General features: G+C 37.8%; 1 protein-coding gene and 1 long non-coding RNA gene across 2 annotated transcripts in view; one reads left to right on the top strand and one right to left on the bottom strand.

The window, feature by feature from the left end:
- LOC146600535 (uncharacterized) overlaps nt 1-25,440 on the bottom strand; it is a 161,092-nt gene extending 135,652 nt beyond the window's left edge. The window contains exons 1-2 of the long non-coding RNA XR_014897881.1: nt 25,327-25,440; nt 16,623-16,713 (exon numbers count right to left, since the gene is read on the bottom strand). This is a non-coding gene — a long non-coding RNA (uncharacterized LOC146600535). The remainder of the gene's footprint in view (nt 1-16,622; nt 16,714-25,326) is intronic.
- Nucleotides 25,441-25,469: 29 nt separating this feature from the next.
- Nucleotides 25,470-27,847, top strand: part of ITGA4 (integrin subunit alpha 4) — a 42,569-nt gene continuing 40,191 nt past the window's right edge. The window contains exons 1-2 of the mRNA XM_085322024.1: nt 25,470-25,887; nt 26,190-26,311. Coding sequence (XP_085178150.1) covers nt 25,694-25,887; nt 26,190-26,311 — 316 coding nt within the window. The 5' untranslated portion in view covers nt 25,470-25,693. The remainder of the gene's footprint in view (nt 25,888-26,189; nt 26,312-27,847) is intronic.

Genomic DNA, 27,847 nt, shown 5'->3' with positions numbered 1-27,847 from the left:
AGCAAGGATGTTTCCTGCACACTACCTCTTATACTTCCCCTCAAATCCTTGTCTTATTAACTACAACCTATGCAAGTTTATGCCACTTGATTTTTGCCTGTTTCATTTTTTACCAAAAGCTCTTTTAGTAAGACCTGATTGTTCACTGGAAACATGTGACAAGAAATTTTCATCGTATTTTTACTCAAAAAAATGTGTTTTCCTTTCTAAAATCAGTTCGCTAAAGCTGAAAAATAACAAGGAAATTAATATCTTCTGATCACGGTTTTATTTCTGGACATGTTAGAAGAAGAATTAGGCAAGACTGATGATTTAGAATTTACTCTAATTGTTTCTGGCAGTAGAAAAATACAAAAAATATGGACATTAAAGCTATGAAAGTCACTACCACTTTTAAGAAATAAACCATTTCATACTATTCTTATGTCTTTAAGTTTTTTCTATGAATTGCATGTGCAATGTAAAACATATGCTAAGAYAGATCCTTGCATCATTAAAAATGATGAAGAAGGTAAGGGCTTTGGAATTCATTGTAAACTTTGTTCCTGTAGTTGCTTGAAAGTTTCACATATAACCACTTTCAAACATTGTTTGAGATCATGAGTTCTGTTACATCATAAACATTTGCATGCTTCCAAAAGTTGAGATACTTTCTTCTGTCCATTATTTTAAAACTAAAAAAAAAAGAAAAAATTAATAGTATCAGCTTAGTTTAAACAGATTTTAGCCTGGCAGCTCAGTGGGTAAGCTGAATATCATGCTGCAAATCGGATGCTAGCCTTTGGCCTTGAACTAGCTGGAAAAAAAAATCACCACACACCTAACATTCACTAACATTTAAGTAAAAAATCTCTGTACTACCTGCATTTTTTTTTCACATGGAGAGTATGAATAGAAAAATAACAGCGTGGCATATGCTAGTCATAACACTTTGTGCACTGCTAAAAGGTGTTCAAAAAACTCTACTACCAGCTAATACTGCTTTTTATAATTTTCTGCAAAGTAAATTTTAAAAAGTATGGTAGAATAATAGTACTTTAAGCATTCCAGGAGTTTAATGGTCAAATTTTATGTTTTCTTTTGGCTTTGTGGCAATGAAGTAACTTTGAACAGTCATAATTTTGTGGAACTAAGAAGAATCCAGTTCTTCAGGGAGTAAAGAAATTATTCAAGAAAGGGTAAATCCAGAAAATATAATCCAAGGGAATCAAAAAGCACATGCAGATTAATAAGAATAAAAATTAATTGGAGCATTAAATGTTAAAGAAAGCATGAAGTGGATTAAAAAAAAGAGATTTTTAATTTCATATTGCTTGGGGATTTATGTGTGGTTCTACTTAACTGCAGACCAATTTATGGGTCTAGAATAGGTTTCTCTTGAGTATAGGGTTAACTTTATAGCATATTTAAGAATCCATGCTAGGGTTACAGCAAACACGATGCATTAGAGAGCTGGCTGCAACAGTAGATTTTGACTGTGGATTTGGGAAGAGAGATGGTATAGTGATAAACACTATCATGAAATTAAATTATATTTTAAACTGTCTTACGGAAACTGCGTTGACCAAACCAAGTTCACTTACTCAGATTTGTGTTTGAGATAATTAARAAATATGAGATTGGGTTATTACTAAAGCTAGATCAGAAAAAAAGTGAAAAAGAATTGGTGATAGTCTGTAAACCATATTTACATATGTAAATTGGGAAGATGCTTATTAATATCCAAGTTACTATGGACCCTCAACTATTGTTCCCTTGCATCACACGGAGGAATGTAGTCTGCTGCTCACAATCTCTTAGAACATCATATACTAAGCTTTTATATTTTTTGCATGCATCTGTGTGTGGGTAGATGGCTGAGAGAAGCCATTCCTCCTAAATTAATTCAAAATGACTTAAGTTATCTTCATAGCAAAATGAGCAGTGGAAAATAATTTTGGCACCCAAAAAATGGTAAAATATGTCTGACAGATTTTTTCTTTAATGTCCAAGCACAGCTGAACTACAATAGGGTAAGTGATCAACTATGATTAAGAAGTGATGTCATTAATTTTTTTTTTTTAGCGTATAGGAAAAAATACGTTTACTCAAAGCAAAGGAATTTATAACTAAGTGACTGTTAGAGCTCTGCCTGTCCTCTTCTAGAGAAAAAGCATTGAAATAACTCCAAAAGTGGAAGAATAATGATGAACGCTCTTCTCTGAAGGAGATTTCACACCATTGTCCCTTGATGGGGCTTACCCTCAAAATGTAGCTTCTCTTCCAGGAAAAACAATGCCCTAATGTCTTTTTTGTGACAGTGTTAAAAAAGCCCTGTATAGAGCACTCTCCCTAGAGGGTATGAGAGGCCAATTCCAGGCAGACAAGTAGAAGAGGCAGCCACTGCTCTCTGGGGACCAGACAGGGAGTGGTTACTACCTGCCTCTTCTCAGGAGTGACAGTTCATCTAGGAGCTGATAGGTAACAGCTTTATGAAATAGTACCTCCTCACTCTGTTCTCCATATTTCTGAACCCCATTGTGCTTTTTTAAACCATAAATGCTCCAATGACAGGAATTTATCCAAATCTCTTTACAGAGCACTGCCTAGCAGATGGCTTTGCCACTAGTCCTGACAAAGCAAGTAGTAATGTTTTCTTTATAGTAAGCCAAGGCTGAAACTGGTTTACATTAGCTTATCCATAATTGCTCTCCTCCTTTAGAAAAGATGTACCTAACTCAGCTCGTGATCTGTGAGTGGAAAGTGTCTCACATTCTTGAGAGATAACTGCCACTGAACTTAATGCTGGAGGCACAAAACAAGGCCCTGTTTCAGCTTTCAGTATTTCTGGATTGCAGAACTTCACCTTGGGAAGCAAGGGACAATTCATTTCCTAATCCTTGCTTAATATTATTCACACTTGTTCTGCTTTTCTCACTCCATTGCTATTATTCCAAACAGCAGAATGCAGCCTGATTTTTTTTACAAGATGAATAAAGACACAAACAAAGTCTGTTCAACTTTGCAAGCGTGGATCCAGTATTTATAGCTTAGACAAATTTCAGATCTATATGGCTGGAGACAGGAGGTCTCTGATGTGACTCTGATATGACTGCTCAAGTAGGTCACCTGAGAGTAGAATCCAGGCTACTTAGGAGAGACTTTCATAGAAACTTTCTTCTTTCCCCAGCACACATTTTCTCAAAAGATACATGGATTTCAGATTTCCATCCTTCTGCCAAATTTAATAGATAAGCTTCTCCTAAGAAAAGCAGGCTACAATATTTGCAGTAACACATTTTTCTTTTCTTTCTTTTTTTAATTAAAGCATATTGTGAATTAGTATAGCCCATTGACTGGCATGCACCTTTTGATAAAAAATCCCTATTTACAGTGTTGCAAGAATGGCCTCTGATGCAGCTGGCCCTTTATTATTGTTTTGTTACATGAGCATATTCAAACTGCAAATTACTATGGAATGTTACATCATGTTCTTCTTTTCCTAATTAACATCCTTTAGTATAGCTCTTTGGTTAATGCAAGGAAGGTATGGATTACAGTCTTTCCCACTGGATATAACAAGGAGAATATGCTGTAATAAAACACCAGTCTGGAATGTATTTGGCAGATTTATGGCGATGAATTTGGAAAACGCTGTAGGCTTAGAAAATTCATTTCCAGCATTCTCTTCAGTTCAAGGAAGGTGGCTGCTCTTGGGAATTTCCTCGGTTGGTACTAATCTTGACTACATGTACCATAAGGAACTTCGAAAAAATTCTTGTTATTAGCCACTGTCACTTTATGATTGTAAGTAATAGTATTATATTTGTATTTATTAGATACGGTATACCAAGAGAAGCTTCACATGAAACATCTTTTGGAGGGGTAAGAGCTATAAGATGGCTTTGTTTTCTCATGCCCTCAAGGCTGATTTACATAGGTCCTGTCCATGGCACAATTCATTCTAACTTGATGGCCAAAAATATCAGTACTGTAGCAGCAGTAACACGGATATCATTGCCAAATCCCTTTTTTCCTCAGGTATTCCAGCTTGGGTGGTTGAGGAAATTTAACAGAAGTTTTGACTTGTTGACTTTCCAGCTTCTTGGGTCCAAGTCAGGAAGGAAACGGTGTAGGAACAACTGAAATAATACTGCATCAGACAGTGACTCTTTTAAGCAGCAGTGACCAGTTAAGCCTACCTTAGAGCTGTCTGGCAGAACCAAGAGAAGCCGAATATGCTGGAATACTTAAGAAGAGGCTTCAAGTTTATCGGTTTATGATATATAATTGATACCTGAAATTGTTGAATCATGCAAACAAAACCATTCCATATGTTGACTAAAACTGCTGGAAACTCAACCTTGTCCTTGTTTGGAATTATTTAAATTAATCAAATTGTTTCCTTAAAAATATATATATATATATTTTTTTAGAGAGACCTTACTGTCACATTCGGTTATTCTTAAGTTTGAGAATATGCAGAGACTTACTACTGCAGTTTCATCTAGGGTTAACAGGAGTCTGCATAGTTAAATCTCACTCACTGCTTTGACAATATATAATGCCCTTAATTCTTCACGCACAGATCAGATGTTGGTACTGGAAAACATCTGTTTCTGCTTGTATATTATAGAAAAAAATGAAGATTAAAGATTGGTAGAAGAGTTGCAAAATTCTGTCTCCAAATTTAAACAACTGTAATGTAAGCGGGCCCTCCTTCTCTGTGTTGCCTGTGCTTTGTATTTTTTAAATATTTTAATACTTATCTATTGTTCAACTCTCTTTTTAAAATAAGCAACAGCTGTTACTCTTTCTAGTACTGAATAAAGTATACTCTGTAGTGAAACCATTCGAAGCTTTGAACAGGAGAATAAGATGGTCTATTCAGTCCGACTTAGGAGTATCAGTTCAGTTCAATCTGTCACAGATGAGTTTAAGGTGGAGTAGTAGCAAGAACAGAACCACATTACTTGGTGACATAAAATCTCAAACGTAAGATACACATAAGATATACAAGGATATAGCAGGCAGACAGTCATTTTTATTCCTATCATAAGATTTCTATTCTATGGTGCACAAACACACTCTGTGCAGACCATACAACAGTCGAGGCTCCTGCCCCTCCTGGGACCCCAGCACGAGACTTGGGGTGTACAATACTCACTCCAATCAGTCAAAGCAGACAGGTCCGGACTTCCGTCAGTTGCAGTTCCACCTCTGGCTCCACCTCCTGCACAATATTGGACCTCTGTGGATGCGTTCCCCTAGTGGGCTATTTTTTTCTTTATTTGTTGCTTTTTAACTTAGATGGTCAACATAAGCCACCAATGCCCTTGTTGCTCATATAGTCTCAGGGCAATATTTATGGCTGCCTCCAAATCAAAAGCCAACTGATGGCCATTATCTGTGTTACTATCACCTTCTGGGCTCCCATCCAACAGTTCTACAAGGATGTGCAGTTGTTAACAATTCATCTCTGCTTCTTTGTTTCTTTTCCCCATATACCTAAACAATCAGACCAATGCAAACATAGTCCAGGCCTCATTTGGCAGTCACTGCTTTTAGGTAGGCCTCTCCCACAACATTCATCTGTGCTTCTCAGTTTTTCCAGCACATACCAGAATCACCTAATGAGTTAGARCCGGGCAGATACAGTCTGGGTCTCATTTTATCTGGGCGGGGCTTTCAAGCATGTGCAGCCCCATGACACAGCCACAAAAAAGAACACACTGAAATAAGCAGAGCAGGGACATCAGGACAAGGTAGGTCCCAATGAGGTCTGAGCAGCAGGGTCTGTGGGCTAAGCCACTCCCTAGAACAAGTCACTGCCAAGCTCACTCATTTTCTCTGCAGGCCACCCAGTGCTGCAGGGATGCAGGCTCCTAACTAAGAAAGGAAGCAGCTCTTATATGGCCAAAGCCCACAGGCACATTTCTACAGCTCTTCAGGAAGCATGGAAGACACAGGACAAGCTCCCCAAGGGCTGAGCATCCTTGGCAGAGTGGGAGCCTTGGCCTCATAGCCACTCAGCAGGTAGACAGACCCAAGGATTCACAAGTCCAAGGAGTAAAATTTCTCATTTTGATTACCCCAGTGAAAATAATCATAAACACTAGTACTTTCAACCAGTTTGACTGAAACAAAACCACACTTTCCAGCAAAAAAAGGATTCTATTGGAAAATTTCTGACCAGATCCAGCTTACAACTGAGACAATTTTTCTTTCTAGTTTTTCCATGTGACTTTTGATTTCCTTTTCTTATTAAGTTCTTCCGTACATCACAGTAAAATTAGGCTCACAACAGCACTAGTTTCATGTTACATTCCTTTTCATATGCATGTCATGGATATTGATATACTAAATTAAGCTTTTTCAGCAATAGCCTAGAGTCTTTGAAATCATTGGGAAAACTCCAGGGTCTCGCCTTCAGCATTTAGCTGGATTACGCAAACAATTTAAAACCATGTTATTACATAATACATGTGCTATTTATTACAAATGGTGGTAAACTAATTTAATACAGCAGCTATCCATTTTGTATGCATTCATAAATACTTAATAAAATAACTTTCCAAAAATGTTCATGCTGTTTGTTCTCATGAACATTTCGTTGTTACAAAATGTTTGTTTAACTTAATAAGACAATGGTTGCAGCCGTCAAGAAATTAAATATATTTAATTGCAAATATCTTCCATGAATAAAGTATGTGTTACCTTCTAGCTAATAATTTATTTGCAGATGAAAAACCTTCCTGTGTGTCCTTTATTCCTTTTTTCACCTAATGCTACTGTATTGTATTTACAGGAAGAGAAAATTGTTACAATTATTGAGGAAATATAGGATCAGCCTCAATGTTTTCTGTCCTTTCTTTTCTTTGGCCAGCTCCTGGTCAGTGCTAGAGTCATATTTACAGCAGATGTCATTTGGATTTTTTTTCATACAAAGTAGAAGTATGAAACCCCAGCTAGATTTAATAAAGCCTACACCTCAAATTATTGCTTAAATAATGGCATGTATTCAGAGAGGAAATGGACTAGGATAGCCACCTGGGAATATAAATAGATAAATAAGCTTCTTTCTTTTATCCTAGTTCAAAAACGAATGGCTGACAGAGTTTTAAATTATACTCATACATTTTGATAACTACATGCATTTTGGCAGGCTACTAGTACTACTAATAGCTTTACCTCAGAATACTTCCATCTAGGTAAAAGGTTCTATTTCTAACACAGAAGTACATGAAATGTACAGGCCTTTGAGTTAGGAAACACATTCTGTCTTTTCAGACTTTATCACTTCTATTCTCTCTATACCCTGGTTCATCCTATGTTCTGTTGATAGCACTGATGATCATGTCTAATGCAAACTTTGATGCAACTTGACACCCTCTGAACCTAACAGAAGAAACATTATATAGCAGAGATCCAGAACATCTCCAAGTACCCCATTCTCCCACACATTTTATATTGGGCTTCAGAAACCAGCAAGCTTTACTGTTTACTTACAATAGTCTCTTTGTTCTTCACTTACTTCATTTAAAACTATTTTCTCTGTTTGGTATTACCTACAAGACTTTAAACCTTCCTTTCCCCATAGTCAACAAGAATTAAAGAATTAAATATGTTTTCGTACTATAAAAAGTTTTGCTAGCAGGTAAATCATTCTAGAGACACAGCAAAGAGAGTATATAAAATTAAATCCGGGATTTTCATAAGTACTCAAGGGATATAAGATCGTATCGCTAATAAGATCATAGGAGTACAAATGTGGTTCAGAATGAGTTAGAAAATTTCACCCTATTTAACTAGAAGGGATTTGTTCTCATGAGTTAGAAAATGATAGAAGACAGCACAATTCTAGTCATACAAAATCAAACAAATATTAATAAACCATCACTGTTCTGCTGAAATTCCCTAATCCTTTCAAAGAGCTTCCTGTGACTGCCAACAACCCAACATGCCTTTAAAACGGAGTCTCTCACAAAGCTCTTTCCCCATTTAGCCTTTGTTTACTTCAAGCCTCTGGTTACCAGAATTTCTGCAGAAAGGTCTTGTGCAAAGCATTGCTGTTGAATTGTGAAACAGAATTCTGCTAACATGTTAAACTGATATCAAAAACAAATATAAGGAAAAAAAAAGTAAAGGGGAGAGAACTGTATCTTGAATTTACCTACTATCATGGACTAGATCATATAATGAAAATATTCTTGTGAATTCAGTAACAGAATTCAACTAAAATAAGATACACTACTAGATTTTTTTATACTTCTCAGCTCCTAGGCTCATTTGGAGTTTATGTTCCMGAGAATATCAAACTAAAATTAAAATTTACTGAATTTATTAACTTTTTAACAAACCATCCAGATTTATTCCTGTTTCATATGAACAAAGCCTCTAGAGCTCTCAGTTACCTTCAGTCAGGTTCCTTCAGGAAATTTTGTCTCATTCCCAAGGTGTACAGAAATGAAAATACTAGCAATCTCATTCTCATCCCTCCAAATCTCTCAGGCCTTGTGGAAAAGTGGAATGATATTTTTTTCCCTGGATCTTTTTAAGAACTGCTCAACTACACATACAATAGGGCAGCATGGTTTAGGTTCTCTCAGGTCATAGTTTGAGATAGAAGACTAACTGAGCTGCTGTAGAAACAGCAGCTAATAAGGAGATGAATTGGTAAAACTAATCTGAAAAAGTATATTCCATCTCTTCTATCTCTGTCCCCTAGAACATGTAAACACAACTGAAAAAAAAWTTCTCTTAATTTACTTTTAATTAAAACTTTCTAAAGGAGATGGAAAACTATGCTGTATTGCTTGAAAACAGCAATATTCCTGTTGCAGAAATATTATTATGCTCCCTATAGGAGTTTAAGTTTGGATGCTTCACAAATCCTGTGAATTGTACAGGCTGAACTATGATTTGACTGCATCTTCTTTAGCAGAGGGAAGAATATCTGAATAGCAGTAGCTCATTTCAGCATGAAACATTTCAACATTTGCCCTCTCATTTCCTTCTGAGATGGCTTAAGCATTGGAAAATCCGTTTTACAAAAGGGTAAATTAAGAAGGAATTAGCCCCAGAACACAAAATCCTAACTCAACAAGTTTTACTTTTTCATAAGCAACAGAGAAAAATCACTCTTCAACATTTTCAGTAAGACCATAAGAAGCATGAGTATTTGGGGATTGTCCTGCAAATTGATCTGTGCCTTTAAATATATTCTGCACAATAACACAGGAGCAAATATTGTAAAGAACTAAACAGAAGATACAAGTTCTTATTTCCTTCCTCTGAGTCATCAAACTGTAGAAGCCTGAGCTTCCATATCTTCCACATGTGTAAGAGTTATTTACCATTGTAATTAATAAAAATATCCAAAAGGCCTTACCTTCCTGATGTTGCTATATTATACTATGTAGTATGAGCCTGAGTGTAATTACAATGCATTTCATTTACCAGGGAAAAAATATAAATCTGCAGTGAAATGAAAAATGTGCATCCTGAAATACAATACAGAGGAAACCTACTTTGTCTTCTATTTCGTTCTGTACTTTCAGATCAAGAATTTCCTGCTACAAATTGAAAGATGACAACAAAGCTAAGGACTGCTTTAATACAGATGAATAACTTCAAACCTCCTCTTACTAGGGAAAGTAGTGCTTTTGCTTTCAGAGGGTTTTTCCCAAATTCATTAGGCTTAAAATTCATACCATGTGCACCAGGGTACAAAAATCACTATTAAAAACTGTGTTCTGATAACTCTGTACTGATACACAACAATGTATAGTACACTTGCTCCATTGGAGGACAAGGGAAATACCATTTCTATGGGTTGCAGTTGATAGTTTTTAAGAGTTGAAAGCTGTGCCTACAGGAAGAAAAACAGACTACATACATATTGAAGCATGCTTAACCTTGGCAAGCCATTCAGGAACGGGATCCTCAGAAAGGAGCTGATAAATATGCCTACTGTCTCCTATTTCTCTAAAGCAAGATGATGTAAAGGATTTAGCAAAATTTTGTCATGCTACCAACCTTCAAGTCAAGGATGGCTGAAGAAGAGCTGTGTTCTACTCAAAAAATGAAGGGACAGACTTGTGAAATATGAAGGATATTGCTGTTTCTTGTACACCTCTTCCCACTATAGAGCTTATCATTCTGCTTGCTTGAACAAAATTACCAGCTACTGGCAGAATGTTGCATTCAAGTACCTGTAGTAATTAGTGTTTTCAAAACAGTTCATGCTACAGTACACCTCAGAGATGCTAAGACTTTCATTCTAAATTCCCAAAATCTCAGAAAGATGCTGCTTAAAGAATGTCAGGTATTTTGGAGTACTCTTCAGTTTGGGAAAAGAAAACTGATGCAATTTGAAAATGACAAGCAAAGCAAACAGGAATGTATTATACTTTTTTTTTTCAGATTAATGCTGTCACCAGAGAGTGTTTTAATGTACACAAAGCTAGAATTGCTCATGTTATAAGAGAGTGCACTCTTGACTTGCTATCCATGAGTTACTTGCAATGCATAAAGGAACTGCTAAAAATGAGAATAAAAATCATGCCATCTTTTCCCCAAGAAGCTTTTTAATAAAACTGGATGAACCATTCAAAATTAACACTCTATTTAGTACATGTCATTATGCCTGTTACAGCTGAACCACAAACCAATAATGATCTTGCAGAGCTTGCTTGTTATCCATCACTGTTCAGTTACACTTGTCCAAACAAATTATTACCTCTGAATTAGCTGAAATGTAGGGCTAATGTTTGCACATAATTATATCTGATAGATCTCTCAAGTCATATGTTATTTAGACATCACAATTTCTGCTTCATAAAATTGAGCATACCTGAAAATTATTTACCCTTAGAATCTTTAAGTGAGTAGACAGAGGTCAAATTCCAAGATCTTTTTTTTTTTCTTTTTCTTCTGTGACAGAGGAAATCTGGCTAGCTAGAGGCATCCTCCTTGGTATTATATGTAGACATCAGATTTYGAAGCTCATTCTATTTTGAGTGAGCTGCAGAACAAAATTTCATTTCCTTTTCCCTGACATACAGATCTCAATTAATAGGTGAGACATGAATTGCTTGATGCTGTTCTTGTACATTGTCCACAGAATCAGATCTCACTTTGATTGCTCATATGTATACGGAGGAGTTACTATATCCTTCCTCAATAGCACACTATTTCAGACACTTGTTTCATGTCTAGCCTGAAGCCACTTGCCCTCATATTAACTTGAAGAGTCATGCCTAAAGTTGTTGATATATCTTAATTTTGCTCATTTCCCATCCTACTGCACGTTTCCTGCCATAAAAGGCACATACACACATACACTGAGCTGGAGCTCATAGCCCTGCTGGAGCCCTGGGCATCACAGACAATAGCTTCCTCTTGTCCTACCAGTCGAAACGTCAGGACAGAGAAAGGGGGAAACCTAGATAACTGTTCATCTTGCAACAAAATAGACTGTTCTCTCTGCAACAAAATGATATTCCAAAACATTGTTCTACTAATGAATGCCTGAAGTCTTTTCAGTGCCTAACCATTTCTTCTTTTCAGCAGTTACCTTAGAGATGAGATTTAACTTTGGTATGTTGAAAGTCAGTATTGCTGCACAGATCTGAAAGGGTTACACGATTTGCATTTTGAGTTCCTTATAGTTATTGGATGTTATATTTATTTTAAAGCTAATGTAAGTGGTCTGTTACATCAGGCATTTCACCCTGCACTCTCTGACTTTGATCTAGTCATGCAAAACATTCACTACAGTCAATAGCACTTTTGTAGAAGAACTACAAGTATGAACCCAACATGTGGCTTGATGAAGTTAGACTTCCTTCCAATATGTTACAATGGTGTATCTATACTGCAGACATAGAGGAAACAGTTTTCTTTCTTCTTGATATGAAGAAAATAAAAGCAACTTTAAGTTCCTTAACTTAAAATAATGAGGGCCAAATCCTGGTACTCATTTAAGTGAATGTCATTTACATCTTTTTGGCAGAGGATTGATGCAATATTCAAAATCTTTCCAACATGATTAAATTTAAAACTATCCTGACRCTAATGATTTCAATATATTTCTTTAAGTATTCTCTAAGTAACATTCCTTCTTTGCTAAACAAAACACTTAATGGCTGCATGCTGTGGGCATTTACTCTGATATTTCAGTGTCATTTCCAACGCTAGATGATTATTATATTTATATAGGATAGTGACTGCAGCAGGAGAATTTATTGAAATACAATTATTTTTAGACTTTCGGGAGTTGTACATTGTTCCTGACTGCATCTGTTGAGATTCTGTAAAAACTGAGGCAGATGCTGTGTGGTATGCAAACAGTGAATTATAGAGATCATATGTGCAAAGACTACAAAAAATATTCTCTATAAAGTAACAATGATTATGACCAACATGATACGCAGCTAAGATTGAATTGTGTCCATTTAAATTGCATAATCCACATAAGACTATGGGAGAACATCAGCTGTCATTGAAATTGGCCATCTCTCTGGCACAATTGCTCTGAAATATTTAATGTCAGCAACTACTGCCCAACAGAAGAAAGTGCAGAGGAAAATATATTAGAAAGATAAAAATACTTATCTTCTGCACAATGAGTGCTCAGAAATAATTCACCACACCAGATTCTCTGCTAGTGTAAAAATTAGCCTAACTCAACTCCCCCACGGGCGTACACTATTTAGCTTTGAAACATGGAATAGAAGTCTACAATCTGCCTAACTGTATTTCTACATCTCAACGTTTTTCACATAGGATCTGCATGACTTACTATGGTATATTTCTCTACAAGTCACATCTCATTGTAAGCTTTGTTAGCCATTACAGCCGAAGATGACAAACAGTTACTTTCCTTCATACACATAGATCTATTGAAGTCAGACCCTGTGCTCACCAGAAGTTCAGAACTGATTAGATCCAGAGCTGCATTTTTGATCCAGATGCCAGAACTATGAGCTACACTTCCTTTGCACTCACGAATCTGCACTTCAGATATCACTAGAGACTTAAACTGGCCTTTCCCCACTCCTAAATAGCACTGCGCTTCTTACATTCTCTCTTTTCAGTAGCTACGTCTTTTCTTGAAATATGCAGTTTCCCTTGCTGTGGAATTTAAAAAGATACATAGGCAGTGCTTTAAATCCTTTTAAGACCTCACTGAATTTGAAAGATAGGTTTCACTGTCTTGTGCATGTATGTGTATATAGGTATTAAAGCATTCATTACATAAGAGATCCCAACTAACAACGATCGTAAGCAACATATTTTTGCTTCTAGATGATGACAGTTTGATTGCTCTAAAGTTTTAATGCGGACATTTCTCTGCCTTATTTTTTGCATAAATGAATGATAAAATGAGGGAAAAGCCACATCCTTTGCAAACAATTACCAGTGGCTTATACTAAATGGTTAGCAGGCATAAACTAAAATTAATAGAAAAAATGAAAAGTTCATCCCAGAAAGCCCTTTCTAGAAGGGAAAATCCTCCAACAAAATGAGTTTAAGGGAACACTAACATTTGCCCTGATGTATCCTTCAGTCAGTTTGAGTCTTTAAACGTGGAGACAGCCATTTGATAAGGTGMTTTTTTTCTCTCTTTTCCCATTAACTTTGGGGCTTGCTCTGTTCTTCTCTATTCATCTACCCAAGTCTAAAGTCCAACAGTTGCTGTAGTCTCCAAATGATTTCAGAAGCACTAGAAGATCACTTTTGTGTAAAAGTCTCACTGAGATTTCTCCAAAAAAATATATCTGGCATTTTAGGACATATCAACTCCAGCAACCATGAACGCTGGTCCCAAGTATCCTCGTTTGGAATACAACTGTACTACTTGTCTCACACATTCCTTTCAGACTCTTTCACCAAAAAATACACACAGACCTCCCAGCAATACTGAAAAATGGAGCCACTTGATTTCAGTCTTCATAAACTCATTTAATGACATTTGCAAGACCTGAACAGCAACCCAACAGCCAACAAAATGTGAACGTTCAAAAAATTTCTGAGAAGAAAATGCCACAGGTTTAGGTTTCAGATTTTTGATTTCAAGAACATAGCTATTACTAGCCTTGAAAACTAAAAGTAAATATAAGGCTGGATCTAGTCAAGAAGAAGAAAGATGGAAAAGCAATGCAGTGTTCTCTGCACAACAACTCTGTCTAGGTTAAGACTGTAACTGTATTCATGCAGAAGTATACTCAATTCATAAGCTTTCCAATGCGTGAAAAACTGGTCAATTGTCAGGTTTGCTTATGCAAGCCTTACAGTTTCAGGTAGGTTTTAACTTTGAAAATGATTAACTCACAAAATGGCTGAAATGATTGGAACAGGTAATATTATTGCAAGCAAATTCATCTTTTAGCTTCATTTTGTAAACTAACGTCTGCCAATTTAACTTTTCTTACTTTTTATGTTTTTAAAAATCTTTACTTTAGACTTTGAAAGTTTTGCTGTCAGCACATGGATACTAATCACTGGGGGAAGGGGGGGGCTGTTCACTGACACACTCCTAGTAACTGCTAAACATTTAAAGCAGAAACAAAGCGTATCCAGAAAAAGATGTAAAATATTAAACTTACTTCCACTTAAAGAGAAGAACAAAATGTAAATTTTGTTCATAAAACAAAAGGTTGATGATACCAGTATGATATAGTAAGGACATTACGACACTGTGTATTGTTTCAGAATAAAAAAAATATTGAGAAATTCGTTTAAATAGATCATCTGTTTTTTCATTTAGTCTCCCAAGGATTTCTGTAATCATATTTTAAGTAAATGTGCCAGAATTTCTGTGTAGATTTAATTACATGATCAATTTTCATTAGACAGAAAACCTATAAAAAATGCAATGTGAAGTATATTGATCTGATTCTATCTAATGATTATGCTTCAGTCTTCACACAGTCCCAGACAAATACACAGATAGCTAAAATGGTGGGCCAACGACTAAAATGGTGGGCCAATTGAAACTAGTAGAAAAACTCCACTAGCTATTAACTGAGCTAGAACTTCACACTGAGTCTAATCTAAAATCGTGAGTAATAGCAGCAATCCGTTCTGCATTACAAACTGAAATGCCAAACAGTTTTTATGGTTTCTGAGTGTTACAGAGACATGGTCCATTGCTGATGATCAGTATTTGCTAACTCTGGATCTGAATGTGGTTTTCTGAGAAACGTACAATTTTGTCTTAACTAAACAAAATACATATTCAACATCTTATTTTTACCCATRTGTGATGATCCTTCAATTCCATTTTACTTTTCCCTTAACTACCTTTTGTAATCTCAGTAAGCAGAAAAAAAAAATGTGTATAAGCAACAGCATCATTTTTTAAAACACAAAATATATCTTATTACTCCACAGGCATGTCTATAATGCATTCTGCATGCTCATTTATAGCTAGTTAGCGTATACAAAATAGTCTTGACTATGACAATGAAAAGTGTTGTTCAGCAATGTTATAAGAAAGAAGATGGCTCAGTTATTTTTATTTCCTTCTCGTGCAGTAGTTTAAAACTCTTATCACTTTTTATGCATAATTTTAAGTGCTATTGCATAAGGCATGTATTGATGCTTAAATATCAGTATGTTGTTTTAGTAGCACATCTTTTCACTTATTCTAATATCATGATAGGCCATGAAAAGAAAACTGTCTTCTGCCCAAATAGGAAAAAACTTTTGTTCTTAAAATTGTGATGCATTTTCATATCCCTATTCATTTTGTAATAAATACATGCGGTGGTTTTGGTATGTCAGTAGACTCTTCACTTACACTATCTAAAATTGATACCAATTTGTACGTTCAGGACAAGACCCTCGACCCTTTTTTGAACTCTTCTGCATCATATAAAAGCCCTCTGTTCAGTCCAGGGAAGATTTGTACAGGGTCGACATGGTAGGGACACTGGAGTAGTGTTCTAGGCTGAAGTGTTATCTAAGGTGAGATCACAAGATACAATGCTGAGCTTGTTACAGCTGTAAAGACCAGTACCTGGAAAATACCTTTGTCAAGAAGGTCAGAACACTTCTTCCAATTTTGACAGGGTGCCAAAACAGGAATGGCAGAGAGAGATGCAGAGGAAGGCAGGGAATATTTAAGAAAGAAAAAAAAAGATACTCTCAACCAGCAGCAAGTTCTGTGCTCCTAGATATATACAATACATATACAAAAGCTAAGAATTTCCATCCATAGTTAGCGAATGAATGAATGAACCTCAAATTTTCAAAGCACTAGGGAATCCTGTTAAATTTAGATTTGTTGAAGATCATCACCAGTTGACTAATAAGCATTAATCAACCACTTGTAAAGACTGGGCAGAATTTTCAAGACAAAAAGAGACAATCATTCTATGCATATCTTTATGAAACTAGAGTTAAATGTGTGCAATATGCTGAACATGAATATGATTCTCAATTTCTCCATTAACATTCTATGCTGTTTCAAAAGTCAGTTCAAGTAATTTAAACAAACTTTAAGGTATCTTAAAATATCGGAGCATAGGGAGATATTTGTGTAAACAAGAACTGGGGCCTTTATTTACATACAGTATGAGAAATACCACTTCCTTTTAAATTCTGATAGAAACAAATAATTTGTACTTTCTTACCTCTCAGCATTCAATAACAGGCTTGACTGTTCTGCAGGTGCTAGACCTTGGTGAAGCCTCCTTTCACCACAACTCTCACTGTAAGCTACACCTAAAAAGTTAAAAAGAAAAAAAAAATCAAATGTTAGGGGAAAAAAGAGTAAAATAGAAATATTTTCATGCCACTGTATAAATCCACAGTTCACTTGTATCTTGAATATTGCATACAGCACTAGTTCCCTTATATCAAAAGTGGTATTTTAGAATTGCCAGAAGTTCAGAGAATATCAGCAAGCATTCACTAAACGTATTGAATGCTTCCATAAAATAAATTACTAAATAGCATAGCCCTCTTCAGCCTGGAAAACAGACCAGGGAGCGAAGCACGGAGAACATATATAGGAATTGGTTACTCCTTGATTATTCTGGTACAAGAACTTGGGGAAAACAAACAAAGCTAGTGGGAGGTGATTTCACAAGACATATTAGAACACAGCTTTTCATGCTGATCAGGAAAATCCCTGACTGGGAAATAGCTGGAGACTGGGAGAATATTAGTGGGGGGATCATATAAGCTTTTCTTGTCCTGGCTCCAGTTAAGCATCCGGTCTAGCAAAGCTTAGAGACAGAGTACTGGGTTAGGCAGACCCCTGGTCTCAACAAATACAGCCATTCTTAAGTTCTTAAATCACTATTTTATGCACTAAATATAACAATGTTCCTGCATATACCTAAAGTCAACGAAGCTAGGATCCCTAAAAATCTGAATAACCTACTTCATGTCTTAATTATTTATTAATAAATCTGTTTTTCTCTATTTAATGCAAGGCAAGAAAAATACAGAATTTTTTTAGTTTTCATGCATGATTTGAATGTACTAGATAACAAGTTTTATTGCATCTCCTTAGAACTTAAAACCGCTGCGATATTTTTTAGGAATTAAAAAGGAATATATTTCAGTTTATAGGTTAGTCAATATTATCAGGATTTCCTGTGAAATTTTCTATACAAAAGGAATTCAGTCAATGAATCTCTATGCAGGAAGTTCAATAAATATGAGCTGAAATTTAAATTTACTGAAATTCAAGACTGGTGTAGTTGAACACATGCTTGTATAGTCTTCCAGAATACGAATGATTTTCTGAATCTTCTGTGTTGTTTGAGTTATTAAATAATCATTTTCACTGTTTATTCTGCTCCTATATAAACCTTCATGCATTTGGCATAAGATAACTGATATGTGTGTCTTCACAGTCCTCTCCCACAAAGAGAAAGATTAGAATGTTTAGATGGAGGCAAACCACAAATATGCAGGACAGACATATGGCCTTTCATTGGATTTTGGAAGTACTGTCTCATCGAAAGGGAATAAAAAACATGGTAGATGTTATTTCTTTCTTAGAAAATCACTGATGTGTTAGAATTGTAATATAGTACAATATTGTATTTGTAAGAAGGCTCCTTTTCAAAGCTTTTCTTAGTTTAAGCATCTTGCTTATTGTGTAGCTTTAACGCACAAGTATTTTGAAAATTATGTGTTTTAGAAACAAAGAGTTGGACAACAAAGAGTTATGAAAGTTCCAGGTCCTCTTTGCAACAGAAGACATAACATTGGAAATAGGAGATTGAAATAAGTGCATACCTATGGTATGCTCATAGACATATATTGGGTGTTGAGTATGTAGAATTTGCAGGTACACAAAAGGTTGCTTACATTTTAAATAAATCAAGCTTTGGTTACAACTTTTCAGAAGGAAATTCAGCATTTTGGCATGTCAAAATCAAAGTCTAAAACAGAAACATTCAAACGTAATAATACAAAACAGAATCAAGATAACTCAAAGAAGTATCTCTAAGTATAACAGCAGCTGACTTTCATTCCATTATGCTTTTTTTAAAAAAAGTAACAAGTTGTAATCGATTGATTACAATGTCTGCTATGCATATCACTATATAGAAAAAGACAAGTAATGGTCACAGTCTACTTTAGCAGGAACTGGGAAAAGTTTACCTGTTAGTGGATGAAGTCTTAGCAGCATACTGTTTTCTGCATAGTGTGAATATTTTCATGTATTTCTTAAAGGTGTATCTGCAACTTTACAAAAAAACTTTCTGGAGGAATACATAAAGATGATGCTCAGATTTGTCCTGCACCTGCAAGCCCTCTGTGTACTTAAGCCAAGAGAAATTCTGAAAATTTTAAAAGGGTCTGAACTTTTATTAGACCTGATCACCAGGAAATCATAGATAACAAGCTAGCAGATAACTAATTATGAAGATTATGCTAGTACTAAAGACATTTTATGTCAACATTTTAATAACTAGAGGTCTGAGAGCTTGCCGAAAGGTTTTGTTTCCCAAATTTATTTTGCAGCCTAGTAAATCCATGAAGATGTATTACATGGAATGAACATGTTTTTACTCATGCCAAGATCATCCATGGAAGGAGTGCTAGAACAATTTTAACAGGTATATAAAAMGTCAAAAGGTCTTACTGTTTACCCTTCTCTGAAAAAGTCTGAAGTCTCACTGCACATGGCTATATACATACAATCACTGAATTTTCACTATCTTCTACCTTAATTCCTTCTTATCWTAATACTACCYTGATCTTTGTTGTAGCTTGTCTTAGGCTTGTCTCTGCAACTTTGTTGACATCACAGGGATGGCTCCTGGTGAGAGATGTCTGCCTTCATCCTCAGGTAGACTCAGAGTTTGTGAAGTAATCATTTCTGTGCATATCTAGGATTCCATGATAACATCAAAGAAATTATCCAATTTCTCATGAAAAGATGAGAAATATTCCTAATATACTCTCACAGGAAGCAGAATCAGACATAACTATTATTGTTCTTTATAAAAATGACTTGGAATCCATATTCAAGGGTATGATCTCATTGTGATGTTGTCTGATGAAGCACACTATCACATCCTGGAAGATGTAAGTTATGGTATCCTGAAGACAAGAGTGAAATTGAAGTGGCATTTCCTCCAGGTGTTTCCTCTCAATAGTTGTCTTCCAACAACTAATTTGGGTTTTTTTGTTTTTTAAAAAGGGGGTCTTATGAATTTGTTTTCTATCTGAAACATAGCTGCTGCCACTGCTGAAAGAACACTCTCAGGCTGGTGACAGGCACACAATGAAAACCTTCATAATTTCTGGATTGTTTTCATAGCACTTATATTTCCCATGGAGCCAAAGGCTTTCAGCTTTTATGGTATCTCTTGACCCACAGACTCACAGCTACTAATTGGCCGACTGTTACCAATCATTTGCCATGACTAGTTCTTGTCACAAGACAAAAGAAAAAGAGAGACCAAAAAACTCCTTCACTCCCCTCAAAATCATCAGCCATTTTAGTATCACTAAATGGACATCACTGGAAAATACCAACTGTTAAGGCAGTCTTGTTTAACAGCATTGTTTTATTGTATCAACATATGCACATATTTGAAGGCTGATACAAACAGAAACTATGATATGTGCTAGAGTGTATAAATTAATATCTGAGCATCTGTAATGGGATTTCAAAAGAGAGCGCTACAGTGTAAGCATAGTGCCAGTAAGGCTCATAAAAGCCAAGAAATACATGTAGTGGTACAATTGACACTTGTTGCAGACAAAATTAGTATCTACTTTGGCTAAAGAACCAAAGCTTGTGCTTTTAGTGTTCTCTGACTTGTCCTGTAATAGAGCATTGTTTAGTTTAAAGCTGCTTTGCCACTAACAAACTAATTTTGACAAAGTTCCTATGGATACTATTCTGTTCCATTTGCATCCAATCTCTTCCTTGGATTCACAGAAGCTACAGAAGAATACAAATATGAAAAACAGGAAATCACAATATCAAATGATGATGAGGAATTTTTCTTCAGAGAGATCAATATGTTGAAACAGAAATTATTTGCAGAAAACGGTTGATCGTCATTTTTGAAAAAAATAGACCTTAATAATAGTCTGTTTTCAAATTCCCTGAATATAAATATTTAATTTTCATTTCAGAATAGCTGTTTGTGTCAAACATAAAACATTTGTTTTAACGACTGCAAAAAATACTAAAACTGCACTGACCTTTTGAAATGGAAAATACAGAGACAGCACAAAAAAACACTCTTTGTATATATTAGAGATGGGAAAGTTGCAAAAGCTCAATGGAACAGGAAAAGAGGTTTCTGACCAGCCCTATTCAAAACTAATTATTTATGGTTGGGCCTGATCTTGCAGTTGAAAAATCTTACACACAATTCTAAAGAAGAAAGAGGATATCTATGCAGTTACTTCACATACACCTGTAATGATTAATTTCCAGTCTTCCTCTCCTGCATCTTATCATCATAAATCAGAATGTAGTCACTAGTTATACCTGTTCTTAACTATAACGATCTATTACTTGCTTCTGCTGGTCAGCATGCCACGGCCATTATCTGTATGACGTCATTATAAATTTAAATTTTGGAAAGTTATGTTGAAAAACTTGTCCTTCACCAATACAAGAATTCAAGGGAATGAAAAACATCCAGAAAACACTCCCTAAAAAGGCATCATGTGAATATAAAAATGTAACATGTTTTAAAGAAAACATGATTTGTCAGTTAATAGAGGAAACTTCTTCCTCTTTAGCTGATTCTAACCAAAAATCAGATCACTAAAGAGAATAAAAGTATAACAATAAAAAAACTTTGCTAACATTAGCTTCTTTTTAGTGCATTGGCCATCTCTGCTTGATTATACTTGTCAGTGAACAATATATTCTGTTCTTGCAAGCTCACACATATCTCACTGCAGGGGGAAGATGATGTTTCTTGAAGAGAACCTTAGGGATAAGTATAACAGTATATGTTTCTTCTACAGCTTCTCAGATGATAGCATATGAGTAAAAGACTGCCATTATTGGAGGAAAAAAAAATAAACAGAAAAAAACAAGAAGCACTTCTGGTAAGACCAAACTGCCAAATTTTCCACAATTCAGTGGATAATAAAGGCTTAGAAAACTTCAGTTTGGAATACCAATATTTAGGTATTCTCATAACTAACACCTTTTCTGTAAGATCCCTTATATTCTGTTTTACTTGCTGTAATGTGTGCATATTCCTATCAAAAAGACTTTCCCTTCACAGACTTAGGCATTAAAGCCTTAATGATCTCAGGTTACTCTAACACTACTTTGAGTCTATGTTAATGGATTATTACAGTAATAATGTGTCCTGATAATCAAAGAACTATGGGAAGACAAGGTTTATAGGTCRAGAAATTGCAAAGTTGAAAAAATGCAAAGTTTAATAAACATCAGATCATCTGAGAGAAAGATAGCTGGCACCTGTGGATGTACTTGTTCAATTATCTTACCTTTGTGACATGCATGTGTTTAGTCCAYGGATTTTGACAGTTTCGTTCATGGCAATTTGTTCTGGTTTGCATCAGCAAACTTAAAATTTATTTTTATATTTACATTTGTCTAAATCTAACTGATATATATAATTTGACTGTCACAGCATGACAGAGATTGTATTTGCCCATTCTGGTTATCACTACATCCTTTGGACTTTGCATCAATAAACCCCTCTAGAAATATGCAGTATTCATAATTGATTTTGGAATATTAAATCTTGAAGGATCACATATAATCCGATATGTAATCTTATGGTCACCTTGTTCACCCTATGTTGTATGTTGGTATTTATGGCATTAATAAATCAGGTCTACTCTAACATAGTTCTCCTGGCTGGGACCCTCAGGGACAATGGCCTAAGATTCATGAGTTTCAGCAGGAATGCTGGGAAAACGAATTTCTGCTTCCATTTTGAGGTTAATGTGTAAGCTTCACCTCTTCAGACTCTTGCTACTTCCTTTTTGTAGGAAGTTAAGACTGCAGTCTGAGAAACCTCTTAAAGCAGCACTGCTAGCTTAAACCACCCTACTAACACAATCAATACAACTGTCCAGCCATAGAACATACGCATTACAAAACTGATCCAGGTTTGGGGCTTTTACCGAGTTATTTTTAACCTAGATAATTTCTGTGATCTAGTTCACTGTTCAGACACATAACAGCATCAGCATAACAAAGACAGCAGTATGATTAAAGAATGAGCATCAAGAGATGAGGACAGTCAGATTAAGTGTGCATATCTGCTATAAAAAATGCTTGCCCAGCTGCAGCTTCATATAATATCTCACTTAACAAGCCATGCCAATAGCTTCTTTGAAATAGACTTAGATAGTGAACACACCCAATATCAAGTGGAAGAGCAAGAGCAAGTCACTATGGTATTTTTCTTCTAAACTTATTAACTCAAAGTTGCCAGAGAACAATGGAAGATACTCTGTCTAGATCACACTGTATCATGATACTTTGAGAAGGATTTCTCTTTATCATTTTAGAAGAACTTTAATAGGCACAGTTATGTGGAAAATATTTATGTTTATATAGTATAAATATATACAATGTATATGTTATATATGTTTATATTTTCTTCATAAAYACTGCTTCCTAGCCTTCTGCGTTGATTCCACCTTTTCTAAAATTTCTCCTAATCTCCAACAAAACGTGAACTCTCTATTAAACACTCTTTTATCAATTCTGCATTGAGACTTTGCCCCTGACCACTACCCAAAACCTCAAATACTTCTTCTTTCTCTTTAGCAGTCCAGGGGCCATTAAACTAGAGGCAAGTCCTTAAAAAGTTTCAGCTGTGTGTCTCCCTTTCCCCAAGTTCTCCCAGCTATACTGGTCTCAAGTGACTGTAATTTGCCTCTCAGTTCAATAAGCAGCTTGCACACTTGCCTATACGAGACTCACTGATAAAATGCAAGGAGTGAGGAACAAGTCATCTATTAAGAGCTAGGGTTGGGTTCTTCCCGCAACAGCTACAAATATAGCCCAAAATGTTGCTTGTTTGCAGTCATATAGGGTTGCTGCGTTGGGTATTTACAAAATGATACACAAGAACAGCCTTGAGGGAGAGCAGAAAGAACAGTGATGTTTAGGACATAAGATTGCTGAGGAAAAGCAGGCTTGGAAACTGCAAGCAGGGAGCTGTCCTTTACTCCCCCTGCATTCAAGGGAACAGAACTTCATGAATAAGAAGTGAAAACTGGCCAAGAGTTTAAGGTAGGGGTAAAAGTGTTATGACTTCCCATCAAACAATTTAGAATTGCAGTTTTGGATCATGCTTGTTTTGCTGCTTTCAGAATGACAGAGACAACTCTTTTGACTAATAGAAGAGGTGGCTTCTCAGCTGCTGTTGATTGTCATAACTCCTTTGATGTCAGTTCAAGGAAGATGAACAGCACCTGAGGAGCTGTTTAACTTGTTTTCCTACATGCAATACAGTCACTGCTCCACATCAGTGTTATCCAGGGGAACACTCTGACGGCTCTAGAGGTGAGTATTTTAAAAAGATATACTGCTAGCCAATTGCGTGATCTTATAATGTGCTGATCTCATTCCAGGAGCTACACATCTGAATGCACTTAAGACAAAATAAGATATATTGCTTCTGCATTGCCTTAGTGTTTCGTTCTGGCAGTTACTCAGCATTTTGTGTAAGGGTTAAATTTTCCACTGGCATCAACTGAATGGATATGAAAGGGCTTTTTGTCCAAGAAACTTGAAATGCTATGTCAYACATTTCCATTAGGGGAAGGTACTCCACCATCTCACACTTATTTCTAAGGCATGTAATTTTTAGCGCTTGAAGTGATATCCATTTTGTCTCTCAGATTCAGTAATTTTTTTGTAATAAAAATTCATTTTGAGGAAGTTCTTGGGTTCTTGTTCCTTAGACTCAAAATATCACCGTATATAGCTATGTTAATGGATTATTATTATAGCAGTAGGAAAGCCCTGAAAGTCAATGGTCCTTGATGAAGCAAGGTTTGTGGGCAGAAGTAGCTGCCTCTATTTCAGTATGCACATGATTCAGTATGAGCTAAATCAAGACTTGATGACTGAATTCAGCAAATGCACACAGTAAAGCTCCTCATTATGATCAGGGGAGACTTTACAAGGCTGGCTAACCATCACATCTCTTATATGATGCTGAAATTTTTCTTTACTTCTAAGTTATCTGATCCAATGGCTAATAATTTTGTCTGCAACTTAGGAAAGGTTACTGTAAAATGTAGGAAAAAAGTGATGGGGGGGGGGTCATGACTTCTTCCTGTGTAGAAGGAAGAAGTTGGGGCAGTTAGCAGTTTTCTGCAATACAGGTAGGCCAGTGGCTCAGGACTGTTCATCACTCCCACCATTAAACATATTCCACAGGGCCATATCTGCCCCAGATTTTATCCTGCTTAATGCCTACCTAAACCCAAGCGTGGGTATTTGTATAGGGCAAGCACTTCCTGCCCTCTGCTGTTAAGACCCAGGTTTTAGGACTCAAATACCTCCCACCTCACCACCAAAAGGAAAAGGCAAGAAAGATCCCTTCAATACAATGGCAATGCAGGAAGACTTGCAACAGGGGGAGAGCCTGGGATTTTTTTTTTTTTAAGGCAAATGTAAATCTGACCACACAGTTTCCCCTCAGAGAAGAAGAGTGTCAGTTTTGGCTAGTGTTTCAATGTTGGTACTCAGGGGAGATGGTTTTCAGGGAACAGGAAATTAAAGTAAAATGAGCTCGGCTATTTCAAGGGCAGCTGAAGTGGGAAAGTCAGCTATAGCACTTTAGGGAAAGCTTGCTCTACTTCCTCCCCACCCCCCACTACCACCACAACACTCACTCATCTCCCCGTGGCCTGCTGGSTCGGGCCGAAGAGCTGGCAGGGCCCTGGCACAGGGCTGGATTTGCCCCGCGGTCCTCGGGACTGGCAAGGAAGAGGCCGCCCCCGCCCCAAGGGAGGACTGGGACGGCCCCGCGCTCCCCAGGACGCAGGGCGAGCCCGGCGCCAGCCGCCCGGAGAAGCGAGAAAAGGGGCGGTGCGGACCATTCCCGCCCGGCCCGGCCCTGCCCCGCGCCCGCCCCGCCGCTCAGCGGCCGCGGCGCAGGGTGCGGGCTGCCGCCGTCCTGGGGCGGGGGCTAGGCGCTGCCCTCGCCGAGCGCGGGGAGGAGGCAGCGGCGGGCGCCTGTCTCCCGCCCGGCCGGCAGCCATGTGGAGCGGGGACGCGGGCGCGGCTCGGGGCGCTGCCCGCTGGGCCGCCCCGTTGCTGCTGGTGCTCTGGCGCTGCCTGCCCGCGGCGCGGCCCTACAACCTGGACACGCAGCACCCGCTGCTCTTCCAGGGCGGCAACGGCACCCTCTTCGGATACTCGGTCCTCCTGCACCGCCACGGCGAGGACAGCTGGTGAGTGCTGCGCCCCGCGCCAGGCTGCCTCAGGGCCAGCTAGGGGCGGCCGGGCCGGCGGCAGGCGCTTAGCCCCCCGCTCGGCCGCGCAGGGGCATTTGACGCTCCTCTCGCAGCTSGTCCCTAGAGCCAGGCAGCCTCATGGTGGGGAACGGGGTGGCTCCGGCCGGGGGAACGCTGGGGGCATTTTTTCGTTGTTTCCCGACACCCCCCACCCCCAGGGACGCGCCGCAAGTTTGCGCGGCCGCGGCGGCCCCGTCCCCCGGGACGCGGCCTCTCACGCCGCCGTTTCTGACCTCCAGGCTCGTCGCGGGCGCCCCCCGAGCGAGCTGGCCCGCCAACAGCTCCGTGGCGAACCCCGGGGCCATTTTCCGCTGCCGGATTGAGAGGAACCCCCGCAGGCAGTGCGAGCAGCTCCAGCTGGGTGAGTGGCCGCGCGCGCGGAGCGAGGCGGCAGAGTCCCACGCGGTCGCTTGTAACGGTCGCTTGTAACGGTCGCTTGTAACGGCCGCGCGAGCCGAGCCGGGCGGCCCGGCCTGGTCCCGCCGCACGCGCCCACCGTCTTCGTCGCCGCAGGGTGACTCTCATGAGCCAATTTGAGGTTAAAGCAGCGCTTAGTTTTCGCTAAGGGCGAGACCAGCGCTGTTACCTAGTAATAGCGAAGGTGGCATCTTTGTCCACAGAGAGAAACACAACAAAACTTGATTTAGGGAAACGAGCCTAATGTGACAGCTCTCATTCCCATACTGTTTTCTTTCACGCACACGTTTCAGCACCTGATTCAGAGCCCTCATGAGAGTTTCAGTTCTCTCTCTCTCTCATGCTTTTCTTCAGAAAGCTAGTTCAGCTTCCTGAGCAGAGTGCAAACGTAGCTAACTCAGACAGGGGGGTGGAAATCATCATTCCTCTTCAAAGCATTCCTCTGTAGAAGCCACCCTAAATCAGCAGCGAAGCACAGCTGCCTTGCAGGTCGGTTCTTACCACCTGTGGATGCCCTGATAAATTGAATTTCAGGGGACCAAAACTATTCACAACTGAGTCAAACTTGTTGGCTTCTGCATTTAATCTAATCTCTTCTCTCTGCCTCCCTTGTCCTCATGATTGGGAAGTTCAGCCATCTTCCAAGTGTTTGATACTTGCCCAGGGTGAGTCCACTTTGCAACTAGTTACCATGAATACATTGCTTTGGGCTCTGTTTTTGTCCTCTTCAAATCCTGTACCATTCAAACTCTATTCCTATGTTATCAATAAAAAGTTTCCTGAATTTGCTCTCCTGCTATAACCAACACAGTCACTGAATCCGTTAAAACTATGAACTTGCTGCTTAGTAAGGATAAGAAGCACGGGAAATGTTTTTCAAAATAATTGAAAACAACAAAAGTGATAAAGCACTGTGGGCTGATGTATTTTCAGGCCGGAATACAAGACTTTCTGACAAAAATGTTAAATCAAAATAGTAATTACTTTATGCAGCTGGACATAGCATTTAGAATTGACAGGTTCCATCCAGTTTTTCCTGCAGCTGGAAGTTATTTTTCATATGTAAACTACAAAAAGCTAATGTACTTAAGCATCGCTTTCTTCGCAGAAGATAGCGGTTGCTTGTAGAAAGAACTGCAATTAAACATATTCCAGACAAAGTGGTTCTCTTCTTGAATAATATTAGTTCCAATATTAGATCTGTTGAAAAATGTTAAAGATCTTTTTTACTCCAACCGCCTGTCTGTAAGAAGAGACTTGGAAAAGTCAAAGAAGTCAACTAAATGGGTGAAATAGCATATGCTGAAAGATATTAAATCCCTGCCTCTGGATTGTGGTAAAAATAGTCTTTGACAACATAGAAGAAGAAAAAGAGGGAAAAGGTGCTAAGTTTTCAGCTTCTTTGAAAACTACTGTAGTACTGTAGTATTTCTTGATTTATTAATTTAATCAGTGGAGAAACAAAAGTTCTAACAAAGTA

The sequence above is a fragment of the Rhea americana genome, unplaced genomic scaffold (assembly GCF_003343005.1).
Source record: "Rhea americana isolate MKP2758 unplaced genomic scaffold, rheAme1 scaffold_12, whole genome shotgun sequence".
Taxonomy (NCBI): domain Eukaryota; kingdom Metazoa; phylum Chordata; class Aves; order Rheiformes; family Rheidae; genus Rhea; species Rhea americana.
Note: the sequence above shows the minus strand (reverse complement) of the source record. Positions and strands in the feature narration are given on the sequence as shown.